Here is a 20,337-nt window from a genome sequence, read left to right as displayed (position 1 = left end):
CAAGAACCTCCTTGGAACAACCAAGGACAGGTCATCGGCCTAAGTGTAAATAGCAGGTAAAGTAAATAAACTAAACAAATAAACAATTAAACTGACAAGTACAAATGGCCATTAGTCAGCTAACCTTCTAGGAGAAATTCCGTCTGGCTTTTGTCGTACAGTCTACGTTTGTGTATTATTGATTTTCACATCAGATACTCTTAAAGGTTTAATGTACCCGTATGCTGAACAACACATGGAATAAATCATCTAGGAAATAACAAGGACGTTTTTCCACAGGGAGGTTAAGGGTCACGGTGACATGGAGTGAAAATGCAACAGCCCAGACTTGCACGTCAAAGAACTTGTCAGAGATGAAGTGGCGCGTATTGATGCGGGAAACACCTGGACCATGGGCGGGGCTCGAAAGGTCGTGTTTCGCGCTCGGCCGAACCGTGTTCACGGCTCGGTAATTCTCGACAGTCGTCGTGTAAGATCGGGTCTGCCGTCGTCGCGGTTCGGTACACCTCGGTAGTCTCACCTGTCGGATCGCAGCGGTGGGGAACAGTCGGTTACGTGACTACAAGGCGCCGTTGTTCCCTATGGACAAACGCTATGTCTTCTGAGAAGGCACGTTTCATACAGGACCTGGTTATGTCAACAGTAATTAGTTTATCATCTCACCTGTGTTGAGAAATTTAACGTCTGACCTTGTTTCAACTTACCTTAGTTTTCATCAAATGTGTGCGTATGAATATAATTCAAAACATACAAGTATCTATGTCAATAAGGAGACGGACTATGATAAGGATGGGAGGGAAAAGTTGGTTACATCTTTTAAATTCAGGGGAACAATTGCTTTGACTTCTCTCTGTCAACTGTCTTGTGAGCTATTTCAGTCTCATCTCTTACATTTCTGTTCCACAATGTTTTGGAGTCTGTCCTGAAACTATTCATTGGAATAAATACTGCATCAAAATCAGAATGCACGAAATGCATGTTTAAGTAAGCAGAGAGATGTGTTTATTTACGTGACAAACGTGCACAGTGTACACAGGTAGTCCTGAACTATTCTGGCTGTACTGAATGACTACAGCTAAGCGTACAATTCTAATGTAATAAGCAGCTAAAACTACAGTATCTTTTCTTTACAAAAATAATCTTGACTTGTGATCTCACAAAATATACAAAAAGAACAATCATTATTGGGCACTGTTCTGCATACATTAGAGGTAAGGATTACAATTTCTAAATGCAAGTTTCAATGTAAATCCACAAGGCAGTGCAGATTGTAGAGCTTTGACAGCAACATATCCATCCACCTCCCCTCAAAAAAAGCTTTGGGACTGTACAAGACTTGTCCAATGTATTCCACTGTGTATATTTCATATAAAGAATAGACAACTCTACATTAGCGCAAAGCAACATACCCCAGCCTGCAGGTCAGTAGAACTAGATGCAGGTGATTTTGACAGGACTGGGTGTTTGTAGTCTTCAATACATAAACTGCTGCACAATCTTGTGGACTTATCATTGATAACTGTATGTTGATTTGACAACAGGTCAACTTTTTTTAACAAGTTGAAAATCTTGTATCAAAATATCTAATAGAACTTTTTAGGTCTGAAAATTTACAAAATCCATATAATGCTGATACACATTCTAAAAAGAGAAAAATTATACAGAATTCATAACAGTTGCTTGTAGCTTCAGGTTTACCCTACTGCACATATAAAACATGGTGCACATAGTTTACAACAGCTTTGTAGTGCTGGGTTACAGATTAAATGTAGTCACAATACATTGAGTTCAGTTCTCTGGACTTCTTGGGTACTAAGGTCTTCATGACAAACATGTGATCATGATGTCAATGTCTTTGCTGGCTCACAACTAAAGTTAACTGCAATTTTGATCAGACCTGATAGGGGGCTCTCCTAACCTGATGAAATTTAGTAAAGAAGTATGTTATTCAGCCAGGCACTACTGTTCTCTTCAGAAGCTACACATGAGATAAAAACGGGATGTCCACACTTTGCAAGTAGACAAAATACAAATTCAAAAAACAATTTGGCACTCCAAATGTTGCATACAACATCCCTTTCAGAGCTGGCATATACATGCAACGAATTTCAAATATGATTTTTGGATGGAACAAATTGCATTATGATCCTGTTATTGTTTGTCATAACAGGCAGCACCATGGCTAGACACTATTACGTGAAAGACTCAAAACATCACAGGTCCATTAGTCATAATCTTTATCTAATCATTGATAAAAACAAATATGTACATCACAAATCATGCTAAATATACACAGTAAAAACGTGTCTTCGACTTTACAAATATAAAAAAACCTGAAAGATGTTACAGCGACTGATATCAATTTCCTGGATACAAACTTTTGGAAACTTCAAGTGTGTACAACAATGTTTGTTATCAAATGTAGAAAATTGTTTTCACTTTGTTACCAAGAGAAGCTGCTCCATTCACTGCACTTACTCCCTATGTATCATGGCCTCACCTCCTCTATCCAGGCTACAATCTTACCCTCCCACCCAGGGATGATGTCCTCATCCTGGCACACTTCTTCCTTCACTGTTCCAAACTCTGGGTCCAGTGCCTTGAAGTGGAACCTGAAGCTCCCTTGTCTGTCAAACACTTCCTTAAAGTCTCTGAGTGTAATGTCTCCTAGCTTTTTACTTATTGAAGTCATGAAAGGAGTGACCGTCTTTTCCGTGAAGTACAGAATTTTGGTCCCTTGTGTTGAACCGTTAGTCTCCACGCCGTTGCTACGCTGCCGTGATGTCGGTGACAGTGCAACATCTTGCGGTTTGGGTGACGCAGGTTTCATCCTGTTGGCCAGGCTCTCCTTCTGGTTCGCTATGAGTCTCTGAGACTCCAGAAATCGAAGTCTCTCCATGAGAGTCGCTATGCTCTGCTCCAGTGTGTCTATGGTGTGGTGCTGTGGGTTGTTGACCTGGAAACATGAGCGTAAACCTCGCAACGCCTCCCGTACAACCTGTAGTTCCTCCCCAGGGGGGAGGGCTGCTGGCACACCGTTATACACAGGACTGGAGACATTATCCTTCGCTTTACTCGAATTTGCCTGCGTAAGTTTACGTTCTGCCTCCTCCAGCTTAGCTTGCTGTTCGTCCAACTGTCTGTCCTTTTCTGTCAACTGTCTCCGAAGGTCTGTCAACATTTTGTTCTTCTCGTCAACCTTCCGCTGTAACTCCGCCTTGTCTGCCTCAAACTGCTCCATGACGAACCCCAGCCTCAACAGCTCGTTCTTCATCTCCAGTAGGGAATTGTCCTGTTCCGCGAGCCGTGACTGAAGCCCTACCTTCGTCCCGTGCAAGTTCATGTTTTCCTGTTTGGCACGGGAGAGGTCCTTCCTCAGGTGATCACACTCCACTTCTCTCTGATCCAATCTACTCTGTAGGAGCACCACATGTTCCTCAGGGTTCACCCCCTCCAACATTTGTCCCACCCCCTCCCCCTCTTCATCCCCCTCGAGGAGTAAGTGCTGCAGTTTAGCAACAGTTTCTTTTGCCTCTTCCATCTGGCTCTCTAGGTCAAGGTGCTGTTCCAGTAAGTCCTGCCAGGAGGCTCTGCTACCCTCGTCACCAGAGCTCAGCCCCTGGGTGCTGTCTGAGTCCCGACGGGGAAGCACATCAGGCTCCAGGGTAGGGGGCCTTGACTGAGGGGACATACTGGCAGGAGGCGATCTGACCAAGTCTTCATACCTGGGGAGAGAAAGCATGTTGACATTTTGAAATCAGAGAAAGCATTCAAATTGCTTTTCAATGAAGGATCATTGGAAAAACAAGTTCAGCACAAACAAATTTCATGTAGAAAATCTCTGAAAATATCATGGTCTAATGTTACAGGATTCAAAATTTTATGTTGGACTAAAGTCCCTCTTTCTTTCCACACACTGACTTGTCTTCATGTTTCAAATCATATTTACTGGTATAGATAAGCAATGTTTTTCTGTTATTGTTGTATATACATGTACCAGTTCTATGGTTTGACGAGTATGACAATCTTTCAAATCATGTATGCATTAGTCTTAAACATCAGAATCTATTCAATTCACAAACAACTAACCTTGGAGGCTGTCTGTCAGGTGTGGAGGCAGGCGACCTGTGGCGTCCCACATCACCGTGGTGCCGTGGTTCCCTCCTACTGTGGTACTGCCGACCGGCGCTCGCCGCGTCCTTCCGAGCATCCGCCAACGCCGCGGCGGCGCCAGCAGCAGCCGCTATGGACGTGTTCCTCTGCTGGGACCGCGAGTACTGCTGCGCTGAAGACTTCACGCTACTGGGTTTGAAGTACGCTGCCAGCGCCAGGATGAGTCTCATCACGGCCTTCAGGTTCCCCTCCACGATGTCCTTGGCGGAGGTCTGGTGCATGCGGATGCGGTGGGTCTGCATGAACTGCAGGACGATCTCCACGTTCTGTTTCATGGAGCCCAGGCTGTTAGGGGAGTAGTCCACGTGGGGGAGGGTCTCACCTGGGAGGAAATAGGAAATAGCATTTATTTCTGGAAAGGGGCAACTGTTTGCAAGGTACAATGAAAAAAAGATGAAATAGTGTGTAGAGGTTAGATTAAGGAACATACTCAGAGTGTGTTAAAAGAAAGTCACAAAAGTTGAAATACAAAACATTGTTGAATTCTACGTCGAGATTGTATATTCAGATACTTGTGACCTATTCCAAACACATGTTGCAGGTGAATGCAAATTTGTACAACACCATACATTTCAAGTTAATTCAACATTTGTCATGGGCAATCCCATTATGAAATATAAATTTACTGGGCACTTGCTGTTGATATGTTTGGAAGGCAAGAACTACATGCATTTGACTGTGCCATTTCATGAAAGTGCAGCTTCCTTACATACTTGTTGCATACCATTATCTATGAAAGTGGCAGCTAACAATAGCTGCCACAATCACTGCACTTCCCATTGATGCAGACCTTATAGTAAGGTTATACGTAATACCATACATGTTCACACACTCTACACCTATCCCATCAACAAAAGGTATCACAGCCACTCCCCCCACATGGTGTTCCTCTACAAATACCTTACATGTATAAGCAGACACACACCAATCCCTCAAACAAAAGGTATCACATTCGCAGCCTCCCATTCAGCATTCAGCGGGCTAATCCCTGACATTCAGCAACATAATGCCATCCTTTCCCTCGCCATGCAGAGTTGTCAGCCATGACGTGACCATTGATAGCAGTTTCATTTGATATGCCTGACATTTTGATACAACCAGGCCGCTAACAATAGCAACCTAGGGGGTGGGACCTGTCAGTGTGTTTCAAAGAGCCCTATAGGAATAATTGTAACCTTGACATGAATAGTTCTTGGTGTCTTAGCTTTATAAACTGTTCTCCAGCTTTTTACCATGACACAAGGAACTGTAAATAATGAAGACATGTCTGTCAGTGTTTCCCTTTGTTTCCTTTCTGGAGTAAGCGACTGAAATATACCAAGCAACCCGGGTGGTACACTAAAGTAATTTTGGGTCATTATAGCAAAAATAAAGGGCTACTAGGCAACCACTGTTACAGGCTAGAAGACTGCATAGATTTCTAGTTGTAGGCTAGAGAGTTTACTTGAACAAAGGCAACACTTATTAAGAACAAGACTAACATAATGTAGTGTATACGTTTAAATCATAACATTAACACTTAACAAATCACCTGTGTTGCCTGTTAAGGTTGGAGTTTTCATATATTTATAACAAATAAGAAATTGTGTTGCCTTCTTTCCAATGCTGTTTCACAGTCTGAGTGAGTAAATAGATACAAAACTACATGTACATGTAAACATCATTGAAGATCAAATCCTGATAATTATCGACCTGAACTATAAGTTGATAGAACCCAATAAGTATGTTGAGACATACATTGTACATAACATTTCTTGACCTCCTTACCCTTGGGCATAATGACACGCTCTGCCAACTATAACTGATAATCCTTTTACTGACTTCATTAAGTTCAATTAGCCAACAATTTCAAAGAGCCTTACTAATAGGGTAGAGTGATCAAACAAAGGATAAGGCAGTTATCTCACATACCTTACTAATTCTTGATCTTTGGACCTTTCAATTTACACACTGATTATCTTATGTATTAAAGGTGGAACGGACACTGATTATATATTCTGGAAGCTGTAAAAGCACTTTAGCATGTACAATTACAAGTATTCGGAAACATGTTCTGTTTGACAAAGTGGTAGTTGTCATCCTAGCAATTACTTCTGACCTATCTATAATTTGACATCATGACACAATAACAAATACATGATGTAGAGTCCATTCCAAGTCACCAAGAGGGTTGTTATTATCCTAATTCACAAATGTTTTCAATCTGTTGTAATTATTTGTGTGAGATATTTCATACTTTAGAAATATTTTGAATGTGATTTCAACTTTATAGATATTTCTCCAGTTTTCTAAAACTTTCATCATATGGAATATGATATTTCTAACAGTTTCTAAATAATGGTAACAGCATTCTACCATCTTTACCATTATTTACAATTTCCTACCATTTTTTACCATTATTTGTAACATCTTTATTAATAGGTCAGAGGGCTGGGAAGAAAGCAATTCACACATCCTTGCGAAGTATACAGGGAAGAATGCTTTCCACAAAGTGGTAGTTGTCATCCTAAAAATTACTTCTGACCTATCTATACTTTGACATCATGACACAATAACAAATACAACCAATCAACAACAAAGAACTCACCTGACAGAATCTCCACGAGTTGTGCGAACGCCACTCCGTCCTGCATGTCTCGCCGCAGGTCCGACACGATACGACATCCCGCGCGCTTCTTCAGCTGCGAGTTGACCCAGGCCACGTAGGCCTGGAGCTGTTCCGTCCACTCAGCCCACGACTGCGACTCCGCCTGGCCGCGCTGAGCGCCGGGTCCTTCTGCCATGATTAAGGTTGACTGGGGCTGTGCTTCTCTCTTTGAGACTTCTTTCACCAGTACATGCTGGGCCCCTTGTTTATGACAGAAGCAGCAGACATTGGACGTCCTCTGTCTACTGTCTGTAAAAGATGACACAGAATTCTCATTTGCCATTGTCTCAGAACAGTGAAAACTTAAGATACACAAGGAGAAAGCTAAGATCAGTTCTCCAACAAAATGGCCCTTCATCTGTAGCTTTGGCCATGCTATTTTGGCCTCTTGCCAGACTGTCTGTATTCATCCATTGAATTCAGCAGTGACAGAAAAATGTTGGATGTCCACGTGTATGCAGGGTGTTACCAGGACTTCTAAGCAATTGACTTGACCTCACTGAATCAGGCTGCACAATACATTACAGCCTTAGGCTGCAAAAGGTATGCTAAGTGCTAACCTTGATGTCACGTGACATGTCTGTCATTCAGTGAGTCTTCCATTCACCACGAGTGATCAAAGGTTCTAAAGCTCAAATCTTGTGGTACAATTGAAGTGATTCAAAATAAAAACTCAGAAAATTCAGATTCAGACAATGTACATGTATATTGCAACGGCAATATTTGGTCACTTCAAAAATGCTGAAATAAAAACATTTTACTGTATATGTGTACTGTAAGAATATATCTATTCTTGCTTTCTTTTGTATCCATTAGGACTGCATAGCTCATATCTAAAGCTGCTGAAGCACTTACTGTAATTGGGAAAACAGACATGACTACACACATTACAACACAACTACAGTACAGTAACGTGCGCTGGTGCTGGGACAAAGGATTCCTCTGAGACTCAGACAAAGGAACTGTGCTGACGCATCAGTCCACACACACGTGCACATAGTCAAAGACATTGACATCAACTGAATGTTACATAAGATATACTAACTACCATGCAATGCATTATGCAAGATTAACTTCTTGATTCCAGTAAAATATTGTGCGTATGTCTGGTGTTACATGTTTCAGGGATAATTGGTTAGAATTAGACATGAGTTTGAAATTGGTCCTTTTTTGTTAATAATTCATAGGCAAGCATCCCAGTAGAGCTGCTATACAAAAAAAACATGCAGGCTGTTTTCAAACATAAATTTCGAACATAAATTCAATGGCTATCCAGAGAGCAGTAAGTAAAATTTCATATCTTACTGAGCACTGGGAAATCCTATTTGACAGTATTTCCAGTTCTATTTTTGGACCAGAAAAATATGGTATCTTCTTCAGCTTTCTCAATAGAAACTGAGTGTCCCTCTATGTACCATAAAAAGTTCAAGGGATAAATTCCCTACATCATCCACAAACGCAACTCTAATACTACACATTAACTGAGGATAAAAAGGAGTTAAGTATAATTTCCATTGATAATGATCGTCTGGAAAATCTCCCTAGCTTCATGCCATGAATACAGATTGGCTGTGCAACAATACATCTTGTGTGCCTTCAACAGGACGTTGGTGACCCAGTCACAAGAAGCTCTTCCTGCCACAGCAGCTTTCCTGTACTCAGTCATGGATTCAGGATGTTGTTTGATTTCTGTAAGTTAGACCCGATACACACTGGGAAAATTTTCTGGACTTATGACAATGACGTGTGATAACGACGTACATTGACTTTTTTCCTGGGTGTGAAAGGGTCCCCCACGACATACATCAGGCATTTTTATGGCCCGTACGACCTTGTCGTATGTTCACCCTGGATGTAACGTACGACAAAGGCAAAAGTGAGGAATTGGCATTTTTGCCACATCAGCAACTGTAAAATACAAAGCTCACCATCATTCTTTGGTCACAATGAGAGAAGGCAAAAATGATTCAAACTAGTAAGTAGTAAGTAGTAAAGTTTATTGCACAACAAATGAGGATGATATGCCAATATCATAATTCTAATGACAAACTCTGGGAAAATATGTTGCCATACTTAGAGTTTCAAACATAAATCCAGCTTTCAGTGTAATAGACACACCATCATTATTAGTATTAGGACACAATGCATGTGTTAACTGCATGTATGAGGCCAAACACAGGGTTCAAGTACGTCTGAGTGTACATATTCATGTTGTTACCCTCCTATCAACCCAGTGTCATGGCACCAGAATTATTACAGCACTAATTGCCATCAAGTGTAGAAGCCCTGTCAACTGCGCACTTGTTGTGTTTTACAACTGGTGACTTATTGTAACGTACGGAAGGAATGCCGTTGGGTGAAGGAAGCTTTCAGCAGCCCTGTACACGGGTTAACGCATGTTAGAGTTTCGACATGTTGAACGTTACATGCACAAAAACGTAAATTTCTGCAAACGCCCATGCTTGGAAGCACAGCCCAAGTGGCTCTGACGTCCACGTCGCTTGGATCAATCCCAGCCATTATTTACAGCGTGTCAGATAGCAGCGATGCCACAAAACAACAACCTGGACTCACCTTAAAAACAAACTTGAAACCACGAAAAGCTTCAGGGTTGCAAATCAGGAATTTGCCGAGAACATGTCGGACGTAAGATCCGTTGCTCTTGACAACTTGACACGCTTGCCTTGACCAAAAACAGCGACATTTTTTCGGGTCCTCGCCGAACCTTTGTAGACCCGGGTTTTTCCTTGCGTGTCCGGCAGTTAATTAGAGGTGATAAGAGTCCTTAAGTCGGCAATTTATCCAGCTGGAGAAAGAGCAAACATCAAAACAACTGACACTTGATGGCAGTCACTCCTCCCTTTTGAATTTTGGTGTCGGTACGATTATTAAGCTACGCATTTGTGTCACCTTTCGATAACAATTATAGATTCCAAAAACATGAGGTTGTGAGTAAATACAAGTTGTAGATTTATTATGTTATAAAATTTAAAGTGTTTTAGATATTTTTTGTTACATAATCATGATATCTTAGAGGTCTATGTGTTCAGAAATCCAAATGTGTTGTCAGAGGGATGAAATGTGCAAATCGTACGCTATGTTTCCTGAGACCAACTTTATAGGCATGCGCCCTTCGCTCGTTTGCCCATGGCGGCCATCTTGAAGAGGGAGCAGTTGCCCCTACGACTGCTGCCGAGGTTTTGGACAATTTTCCCCTTCAGGAGAAAACGTTGGTCAATCTCTCACAGATCTTATTGTGGCAGAAGTATTCAAGGTTAGACAGGGCAAGTTTCACTCTTATTAATATCCATTTTCCTGCGGAACATACTTTATTTTGCTGAGGCTCGAGACGTGAATCTTTGTCATATGGAAAGCCGCCATGCTTATCTTGGGGGTACTGCAGGCCTGCCATTGATATGAAGTGTTATTACATGTAAACCTCGTCTGATTGTGTCTTAACTGAAGAAAATTTGATTTTTCACATTCCTTGCACATTTTATCTCGATCGAGGTAACGTTAGTGCTAATGTTATGGGCAAAATGTCAACACTCTGAACTGCACTGTTCATTGTGAAAACACTATTCGCAAATTGCAATCCCTACAAACTTCAAAGCAACTTTGTTGTAAATAAGCACCATGGCTGAGAAAAAGTCTACTGAGGCTGTGGTACAAGCAGGGGGTACTACTACGGGACTGACCGACCTCGGCATTCCCGGCGGCGAACAGTTGCGAGAGGCTCTCTCCACGTGCACAGATCCGATCCGAGCGATCCAGGAATTCCAGGATGAGAACAGCATCCTCCTGCCGTCCCTGAAACCGGCGCTGCCGTTACTGGATCTCCACAGCGTGAACCGGTTTGACTTCCACGGCTCCATGGTGGAGAGACTGAAGGACCGGCTCATGCAGCAGGTCTCCAGCCTTGTGTCGGAGAAAGACACGGACACGGAGAGTAAAGCGAAGCTGGAGGCGATGCTGGAGAAGTGTTTCCTGACAATTAAGAACCCGACGCTGCGACCAGTGGTGATGCACGTGATGAAGCACATCAACAACATCCCGGAAGACTACCTGAAGAAGTTACTAGAAGACCCAAACCTGTACAAGGAGAGCGCCACAGAGGTCAAGAGACAGATCTGGAGAAATAACCAGGTAGAGATCACCTGTTGTTTCAACCTTTAACTCACTACAGTTAGCCTGGGTGACATCCAATTTACTTCCGGGGCTCCTATTCTCTTCTAGGGAAGTGAGTACAGGAGCCCCTGAAGTAAATCGAATGGCACCCATGCTACACTGATGTAGCCGTTTGCTTACCAATTCTTTATTGATTATGGGGTTAGGCAGCTGGGAGAGGGTTAAAAGTAGGGAATTGGAATGACATATTGGTAAGATGTCTGTCTACATCCATTCTTGTATGTGGATTGCATGTAGATTGTAGACATTGACAAGAGAGTGTGACAATGTAATATGCGCTATGTAATCTAATATGCACCACATAGTGCTAAATGTAAGACACAGATTTTTCATTCAACATTCACATGCAGTCTCTACTACATGTTATGTAGCCTGAATTCAATCAAGCCTCTTGTGACCGCTCGCGGCCCTGTAACCACCTCGCAACCCAACTCCGCGGGGAGGGGAGAGAAACCCCCAGACAGCTGGAGTTTGCGTTATACAGACTACATGTTATGTATTATAACTAATATTTGTTTATTTACTGTAAGTATATCATTTCTGGATTGTACCATGTTTTCCAGTCCCTATTTGGAGATGAGGTATCCCCATTGTTGAGTCAGTACATAAAGGAGAAGGACACACTACTGTTCAGTCTGGAACCTGTCAACTCCAACAACTTCTTCACACCGGCACCAAAGTCTCGCAGACAGGGGGAGGTAAGCACTCAGACTTATAAACCTCTAGCGTGCCATGGACCTGTTCTATGAAAAGCTAATATTAATGAAAAAAAAAAAAACAGATGATGAACCAGATAGAGAGAGTGCATGAGTGAGTGAAACTGAGTCTAAATGATTTAGAGCATTGCCTTTATGGTACAGCTGTGCCAGTGAAAAATTGTAAACCAGACACTGCTACGTATGTACATTAGTATTTTCCTCACTTCTTTACTTCCAGGTAGTTCAGAAGCTGATGCACATGATAGGCAGGGACGTGAAGCTGTACGACATGGTGCTACAGTTCCTGCGGACGCTGTTCTTACGTACCAGGAACGTTCACTACTGTACGCTGAGAGCGGAACTGCTTATGGCGCTACACGACACAGAGGTACGGACATCTTCATAGCTGTGGAAGATTCAGGGTTGCAGATTGAAGACTGTATTGCTATATGAATTTTAACATTTTAGCAAAGGATACAGAGCTTACTTGATATTTTGCAGGAAAATAGATAGGATTGCAGAGTATACTGGGCATTGCTATATGCCATATTCTAAAGATAGAATTTTTTTTCATCGTAAAAGTTGTTTACAAATTACAATCAATCGTTTTCCATTTGTTGCAGGTCCATGAGATCTGTTCCGTTGACCCCTGTCACAAGTTCACCTGGTGTCTGGACGCCTGCATCCGAGAACGCTTCATCGATGCAAAGCGGGCGCGAGAACTGCAAGGGTTTCTGGATGGGGTGAAGAGAGGTCAGGAGCAGGTTCTGGGGTAAGATCCAAGATTCAGTCTGTACTTTGGGATGTACTAGGGCTTTGTTGAATGGTACTAGATGTGCAGTGACACCTTTATTATGCTGTATGATAACCTACACGTATCTCTCCATAAGGACACTTCTGCTGGTCCCTTATAACTACTAGTTAGACAATTTTCCCCATTGACACAAGCATTAAGAATCCTGTCTATAGTGATCACCTGCCCACATAGGCAAGACTTTATCGATCCCCTGAGTGGTCTCCCTGGACAGTTTTTACTGTAAGTCACGGAAAGAAAGCTCACATGATAAAGACATCATTTACCATGCTCACCAGGTACTAGTTTTTCAAGTTATCAGCCAAAGCACTCAGTACTCCTAACCTCAAACTCTCCCCCTCCCTCTCCACAGTGACCTGTCCATGATCCTGTGTGACCCGTATGCTGTGAACACTGTAGCCTCCAGCAGTCTGAAGGTGCTACAGCACCTGGTGGCACAGGAGTCACTACCTAGGGTAAGGAGAGGACACAGATGTTCACTCAATAACACAAATATGTACTGTAGGGTAGCCAAAGCTGAATGGTTCTTCACGTACTGGCAAGTTTTGTTTTGGTAAATTTGTCTTTTCTATGCTGTTACTTAATGTCATTCCGTCAGTCAGTACAGATATTACCCTAGTCAAGGGTCAATGCGTTTGCCCAATGCAAAAAAAGTAAGAAAAGCCTGGCTCTGCAAAATCCTTTAAACCTTGTCATGTCAAAGAAAAGCATATTAGAATAGTATTTATTTTCTAGCCTTTGTGATAAGAAGTGTTAGTATATTGATATCCGTGTGGATATTTATCCCCATCCAGGATAGCCCAGAGTTGTCTCTGCTGCTGCGTATGTTGTCCCTCGGCCTGGGTGCCTGGGAAATGATCGACAGTCAAGTCTTCAAGGAACCTAAGCCTGTAAGTAGAACTGTTGTGTAGCTTTAGATGGGGAAACTATTCTCAAAAACCAAGCATCTATTATAAAGTCTAGAACTCTTTATTGCAGTTTTGAACCTGTTGGTGTTCTGTACCATGTTATGAATTTAAAATCAAAGCTTGTTTTTTTGTACATTGAAGAAGGTTGAACATACAGGGTGAGATACTTAGAGAGATACTTAATGCTCTCTAACTATATTCAGACAGTAACAGTTACTCAAGCATCTGGATAAGTCTTGGAAACTGTCAGAGATGTTTTAGACAGCAGCCACTGTCTTTTGTCAGTGACTGAGTTTGTGTTTTGTTTCTGACAGGACAATGAAGTCATCACCAAGTTCCTTCCCGCTCTGATGGGACTCATGGTGGAGGACCAAGTCCGACTCGTGGCCAAAAAACTCTCAGACAACCACAAAAACAGCTCGATTCCAAAAACCTTTGCCAAGTCCATCCGCCAGCATGGCATCGCTGCCATCCTCACGCTCTATTACCTGTACAACGTCACCAAGCACCGCAACAAGGACGCCATCATGCACATCATACCAAAGATGACAGACACTCACAATGACTTGTCCTTAGAAGACCCGTTCGTCCACCTGCTGGTGTCTCTACTGATCAGCATGGCGGAGGAGTTTTCAGCAGAAGATTTGTGTGGTGCAGTGTTTGATAACTTTTTCCTGGTGGTGGCGTCGAGAGAAGGAGTGCGCAGACACCTTCTGAGACTGCTGTGGTTCCTCCATCCCAAACTGCCCACCTCCAGGCTGGCCAAACTACAGACACAACTGGAACCAACAAAAGAGGTGACCTCAATGTTCTGTACTGTTGTACTAATCTTTCCTAGCAAAGACAGGCCAATAAAATGTTTGTGATGTATAAATGCATAAGTTATTTAATCTAAACTGAATTAAAGACTATTGTATTCATGAAATATTGACAAATTTCCCCTTGTTGTGAAGTATAAAAGTATGGTATCTTGATAAATTAAAGTCATGTCAAGTAACATTCAAAGTTATGTTCTTTGTTTTTCTGTGTCTTCTGTAGTGGTAGGCGGAGCTACATAAATCAAACTTTGTTTTGTTGTACACCTTGCAAATTCTAGCTATAATGTATTCTTGCAAGTAAAGCATGTGTATGTAGTTGCAAGAATGGCACCAGTACCTAACTATTCCCTAACCCTGTTTCAATTGTTTCTTTTTCAGCACTCAGAGGCAGTACACAAGCAGTTCAGTGCCTTGGCTGACAAAATCAACTCCTACACCCCCAGTCCTGCACACGACTCCCCAGCCCTGGAGTCTCCTCTCATGAGTGTACCAACCCCGGCTCCTCTATAGTAATCAATTCACCTATGTGCAGCTAGCACCTCTGTAACACACCTAAAGTGTAATGTTTCTTGCAAAGTGCCATTAGCTTTTGTTACAGCTTTGCAATTCTGTTGATCTTTGTGCTGTTTATCGTTCCTGTGCAAAGTAAGGTGAAACCTTGAATCCCTTTGGATGGTGTAGGGGCCAAATATGTAATAATTCTAGCTGTGCAGGAATGGTAAGCTACAGCTTTACATACATTGTAAGAGTATATGCACACAGAATATGTGGGGTCAAAACAGAAACAATAGTAGTAGTGTTGTTTATTTGACAAGGACAATGCAAAATGTGCATTTGAAAATTGACCTTAAAAAGGAGAAAGTAGCATGAATGTTGATATGGGAAGAAGTGCAACATTATGTATTAGTATGTACTCCAGGAGTTATTTCTGGTTAATCTCTTGCAAATGGAAGATTCTTGTATTCAGCTGGTTTATTAGAATAAAGGCTTCATTTATCTAGAGTCCATGTACATATAATTCCTAATTTCTAGATACTGTATTTCATTTAGGCAGAGAACATTTGCCCCATCAATGTGACCACCAGGAGTATGGTGCTCCTCTTAATATAGCTAGTGAGTTGTAGAAATGATGATTTACAGATAGTATGGTTTACAAATATCAAAGGAGATATGTTGTATGTGAAAATTGTGAAGCCACATTAGGCACCAGGCCCAAAGTGGTACTCTCCAAGCTAAGCAGAGGTTGAAGGGAGAAAATGTTGCCTTCTTCTGATTGGTACCCGTTTCCTGACAGTCGACTTCTTAACTGTCTGAAAACAGTGGACCTGGAAATGTGCATCAAGGAATCACTGTGCAGTATGATAAGGAGTGGAACATGACGGATATTTTTGTCGTACTTGTTGCCTCATGCGGTCAATTTGTGTACATATTTATAGTTCGGAAACAGCTTGCTATAGACACAAAGGATGACATTAGAACAAGCTTGATGATGGACGAATTAGGGAAGCCTTATTTTTGGGGGAGGTTGACCACTATAAACGATTATAACTGTATAGAAAAAAGGTATAGAAGCCTACAAGCTGCAAATGTCGTCCACCTTGCGATCCTGCTGTGACATCGCATCATGACTGCTGTCCCTTTGCTACTTAGTATGTGCCGAAGATTCACGCTATTCCCTCCCACTGTGAGGTAAAACAACATGAGCCTTGTTTATCAACAAGAGACCCCTTTTAAAATTAGCGCTAACTGCAAGTAATTCACGGTGAACTGCGTACCAATGAACCGCAAACAGATGCATGGTTTTGTCCTGTTTTTTTCGCTCTTTCCCTCGTTTAAAACGACTGGTGGAGCGAGGCGTGCGGTGAAAAAGACGTGTTGACCCACATGTAGTACAAAACCAAACGTAAATTAACGATAACATGGCAAAGCGTTTGGAGCAGTCAGATTTAAATATGAGGAAAGAAGTGTCATAGATACAGCTATTGAAAACTAGGCACTAGAGTATTGAAGCATAACTACTAGGGTACAATTTCATAGATGGCTTAGTTTTTGTATCATGATAACACAATACCCACGACGGCACCCACTATACAGTTTAGGAACCCACCCGAAAACCGGGTCAACCAGGACTGAAAAAATACAACGGCCTAAACAAACACGTGATCGATGTGTAGCGGTATTTTCACGGTAGCCAAATACGCACTGCTGACTTCAAGCCTTCTGATGTCAGCTTCGCACATTCCCCTTGTCGGTTTTGTCCGCTTGGAACAGGCGCCGGCCCAAATACCAACCTGAGACCACCACGCATCACCCTAAAGGACGTCACCCTACGCAGGAGCTAGAGTGCTGTGCTAGCGGGTCTGGAAACAACAACAGGGACTCTCTAGCTGGAAAACATGCGATGGGTCTACGATAAATCAAACAGCAGGTATGTTGATTGAAAGTACGTTATGTTGTGTAGAGATATGTACGTATCCACAATCACAGGAACATGCGAGCCCGACACGTATATATGACGCTATTTCTGGTGTAGGATGTCCCTAAGCTGCGCTGGCAGACTTGGTCCAGTGCCAATTGTACCACCATTTTATACCACTTACAAGGCCACTGCATTTTCCTTGCTTGCATGTACGTTGCATCAAATGTATGGCTTAAACCAAGCAAATTGGGGAAAATTGTATCTGTGTTTCGGAAAGTCTTTGAATGCATGCTTCTTACACGAATAGAGAATAAAATACATAGTGAAATATTTAGATGTTTTGATGTTTAATTTCAATTTTCTTTGTTCGGACGATTGAATAGGGACAGAATCCTGCAGTCAGGCAATTAGTGCCCTGCAAATCTGCCCTTTTGTATAAGGTATATGTGGTATACAGACTTACTCTTGTATAAGGCTTGCAGTTGTGTTACGAATAGATCCCTGGCATTTGATCCTTTATAAGTACTAACCGACTTGTCAGTTATTAAGTAGGGTCTTTGCCCTCTGTGACTCCATGGATCGCGGTGGCCCGGGGACTCGGCCACACATGGCGCCTTCTCGTCAATGACTGTATCCCGTCTGTCAACTGTTATTTTGACGCATTTCGATAGATGACGCTTGTGATACATGACTGTCAGTTTGGGTAATAAATTGGCGCAACTGACAAATGTTTTCCAGACACAATGTGTTTACTTTGTAAACTATATGAATGTTTCTGTCGTTTTTCTCATTTGTGAGCATCTAGCGTTGTCTGGAAAGGAAGGCCCGGAAGGCTAAGAATTTACAAAAACGGAAGACAAGAGGCGATAAGGTTTGGACATAACCTAAATACATACGCTGCAATAAAGCTTTCAAAACTACCATGTAATATTCCATCCATACCACAGGTATAGGATTGCACCGACAGTACAACAGAGATGTGTGTTGAGCAGGTGTCCGAAGGGACCGTTCCGGCTGTGGAAGTATTCCCTGCCCGTGGTGCTAGTACTGCTGCTGGCGTACACTGTCTTCTCCGTACAGCTGCAGTGGAGGTCTGTAACATGGCGTCAACCAAGACGGGCCGGGAAGGAGACATCCAAGAACAAGTAAGAAAAAGACATTAAAAGATGGCGATGTTTTTGCAGACATTATAGGGAGATGGAAAGAAAGGTACACGTTGGTATCAGTCACGAATAAGCAGTTGCCTTTACCCTTGCATGGAGACACAGTTCATGAAAATGTCATCACTGGCAGGATCTTTGACGACAAAGCTGTACTGTGTTTTCTCAAATTTCTCTCCATGCATCAATCATGATATTTCCAAGGACATTACACTAATTGAAAAATTCTTCTGTGCAAAATATGTATCAGGAATTTATGTAATCAGATTGCTTTTGTTTTCCCCTCATCAGCCTCATTGAGACCACCCAAAGAGGGAAATACGACTCCGTCGACAACACATCGCGATCGTGGACGACTGTGGAAGCTGGCACCACTCATTCCCACAAAACTCTTGTACAAACCGCCCGGCCCACTGGTACGTCCAGCTGCGTCACTCACACAAGCATCGCGTTCATCAAGGTGCACAAGTGTGGCTCTACTACACTCCAGAGAAGCTTCCTCCGCTTCGGGTTCACCCATCGTCTGAACGTCGCGCTCCCCCGGGGACGGGACTCCCCCACCATCGGGCACGACGGGCTCATCACCCGGGACGACTACGAACCGTCCCCGGGGGGAGCTCGGTGGGACATGTTCGCCCACCACGGCACCTACAACCGAACCCAGCTTCTCCAACTTATGAAGAAAGACACTAAGTTTATAACAGTGCTAAGAGAGCCTGTCTCTAGATTGTTGTCAGCATTCCACTACTTTCGGATGGAAAGATACTTTCCAGGCCTTTTGAATGAAACAGGACAAGGCTCCCCTGTGATAACATATCTGGATGATGTGAAAAAGTGGAACAGTGTCTATGTCCCACCCAAGGATAGAGATTTCGCAGATCACATTTGCATCAGGAATTGTATGTCAAGAGATCTTGGACTTCCTGAGGAACATTTTGACAACAGAACTGCCATTGACAAATTCATCCGTGGTATTGACCGAGACTTCTCATTGGTCATGATCCTGGAGCATTTAGACCAATCGTTGATCCTGTTACGGCGGCGCATGTGCTGGCTTTTCGAGGATATTATTTACGACAATTTGTATTGGTCGAGAAGGGCGCGGTACAGAAAACGTGACGTCATCACAGAAGACAGACGACAAAATTTCATTGATGAAAATTATGCGGATTATTTGCTGTACAAACATTTCAAAACGATTCTTTGGAGCAAAATCAAGAGAGAAGGGCCAGATTTTGACTTAGAACTGCAACATTTCAGGAGAATAAACGCCGTTATAGGTAGAAACTGCCACACAGTAACGAGACCGAAAAGTTTTATCCTGGGACCGAGTCGGTGGAATCAAAGAATCCGCATCTACAACCATTTCTGCACCTTGATACGGCAAGAACGGTTTTTCTGGGACCGGATGTTTCGCAAAAGATACAAAACTATGAAGAAAACTAAACATTAATAACATTTGTTTGTTTGTTTGTTTTACTTTAAACAAATGTAAGTTTATTATAAACGTTATGTAAAACGCCAGATGTTGTATATGATATGCCAGAAGTTAAACAATCACGGCTATTTTATTTGTGTAAATAAATGTTTGATCATGTCATTCGCTGTCCTGCTGACTTCATCAAACTTAATCAATCACAATGGCTACTTTTGCTCTTTTACACAGACTTTCCAGATACCGAAAGCCAGCATAGTCATGATAGGAAAATTTTTCCGTGGCATCTGCTGGTAGTTGATAACCAAGTTTAGCAGGAGAGAGCACATGTTCCGACACCCCTACGGTCCGACACCCTTATGTTAGGGTTAGAGTTAGGGGGCATTGGAACATAAGGGTGTCAAAACTTAGGTGCACTTAGGGATGTAACCGTTTAGGAAGGACTCAAACTTCTAATATAAGTGGTTCTTAAATACTAATAAGATTGCCTTTTCCCTGCTCATATCAACAAAAGTAACATTTTAGGAAGCGCCCCCTCACCTTGTTTGCATATGGAACTACATGCCGTTATGACAGATGTGTATGACAGGGAGATCTCGAATTCTTACGGCATCAAGTTTCTTTGGTCCACCCCTGCACTGAAACGGCCATGGCCCCAATGTGCAACCCATATCCATATCAGACAGACCGTGTGTGTTTGACATATAGGCAGACTACTTTTCCGTATTTAATTTCGTCCAATATTATCTTATACGGTGTATTTGCTAGTGCAAAAGCATAGCGAACCGTTTTGTATTTCGTAGACTTAGAGTTTTCTTCTGTATATTACGTGTCCATTCGTCCAAGTCAGCTCTTCCGATATGACACGTCAAAATGAAGGACGGGTCAGTTCAGTAGAGCGCGACCTTCACAGCTATATATGTCTCCTTCTCAAGTCACATGCCGGCATGGCGCGGACCACAGTCGCTGGAGAAAGGTACGAGCATAGAGCGTTAAGTAAACCTCTTTAATGTTTGTTCCCCATGCCATGCCCAGCAGACGTGCTGTGTGTTACACGTAGCTTACATCAATGGTTAT

At 42.5% G+C, this 20,337-nt stretch overlaps 3 protein-coding genes across 3 annotated transcripts; 2 read left to right on the top strand and 1 right to left on the bottom strand.

Moving 5' to 3' along the window:
• Window positions 1–979: 979 nt before the first annotated feature.
• LOC136442761 (dixin-like) lies at window positions 980–9,723 on the bottom strand. Its single transcript, XM_066439706.1, has 4 exons — window positions 9,395–9,723; window positions 6,761–7,069; window positions 4,090–4,495; window positions 980–3,725 (listed from the first exon to the last, which is right to left on the bottom strand). The coding sequence occupies exons 2-4, from the start codon at window positions 6,954–6,956 to the stop codon at window positions 2,489–2,491; spliced, it is 1,839 nt and encodes a 612-aa protein (XP_066295803.1). The 5' UTR covers window positions 6,957–7,069; window positions 9,395–9,723; the 3' UTR covers window positions 980–2,488.
• Window positions 9,724–9,954: 231 nt separating this feature from the next.
• On the top strand, window positions 9,955–15,248 carry LOC136442762 (negative elongation factor B-like). The gene is made up of 8 exons (XM_066439707.1): window positions 9,955–10,966; window positions 11,572–11,706; window positions 11,945–12,094; window positions 12,330–12,478; window positions 12,873–12,975; window positions 13,315–13,410; window positions 13,743–14,225; window positions 14,625–15,248. The coding sequence occupies exons 1-8, from the start codon at window positions 10,457–10,459 to the stop codon at window positions 14,754–14,756; spliced, it is 1,758 nt and encodes a 585-aa protein (XP_066295804.1). The 5' UTR covers window positions 9,955–10,456; the 3' UTR covers window positions 14,757–15,248.
• A 131-nt stretch (window positions 15,249–15,379) lies between these two features.
• LOC136442763 (galactose-3-O-sulfotransferase 2-like) lies at window positions 15,380–19,460 on the top strand. Its single transcript, XM_066439708.1, has 3 exons — window positions 15,380–16,674; window positions 17,613–17,810; window positions 18,117–19,460. The coding sequence occupies exons 1-3, from the start codon at window positions 16,643–16,645 to the stop codon at window positions 19,276–19,278; spliced, it is 1,392 nt and encodes a 463-aa protein (XP_066295805.1). The 5' UTR covers window positions 15,380–16,642; the 3' UTR covers window positions 19,279–19,460.
• The last annotated feature ends 877 nt before the right edge of the window (window positions 19,461–20,337 follow it).

This window comes from Branchiostoma lanceolatum, chromosome 9 (genome assembly GCF_035083965.1).
Source record: "Branchiostoma lanceolatum isolate klBraLanc5 chromosome 9, klBraLanc5.hap2, whole genome shotgun sequence".
Classification (NCBI taxonomy): domain Eukaryota; kingdom Metazoa; phylum Chordata; class Leptocardii; order Amphioxiformes; family Branchiostomatidae; genus Branchiostoma; species Branchiostoma lanceolatum.
Note: the sequence above shows the minus strand (reverse complement) of the source record. Positions and strands in the feature narration are given on the sequence as shown.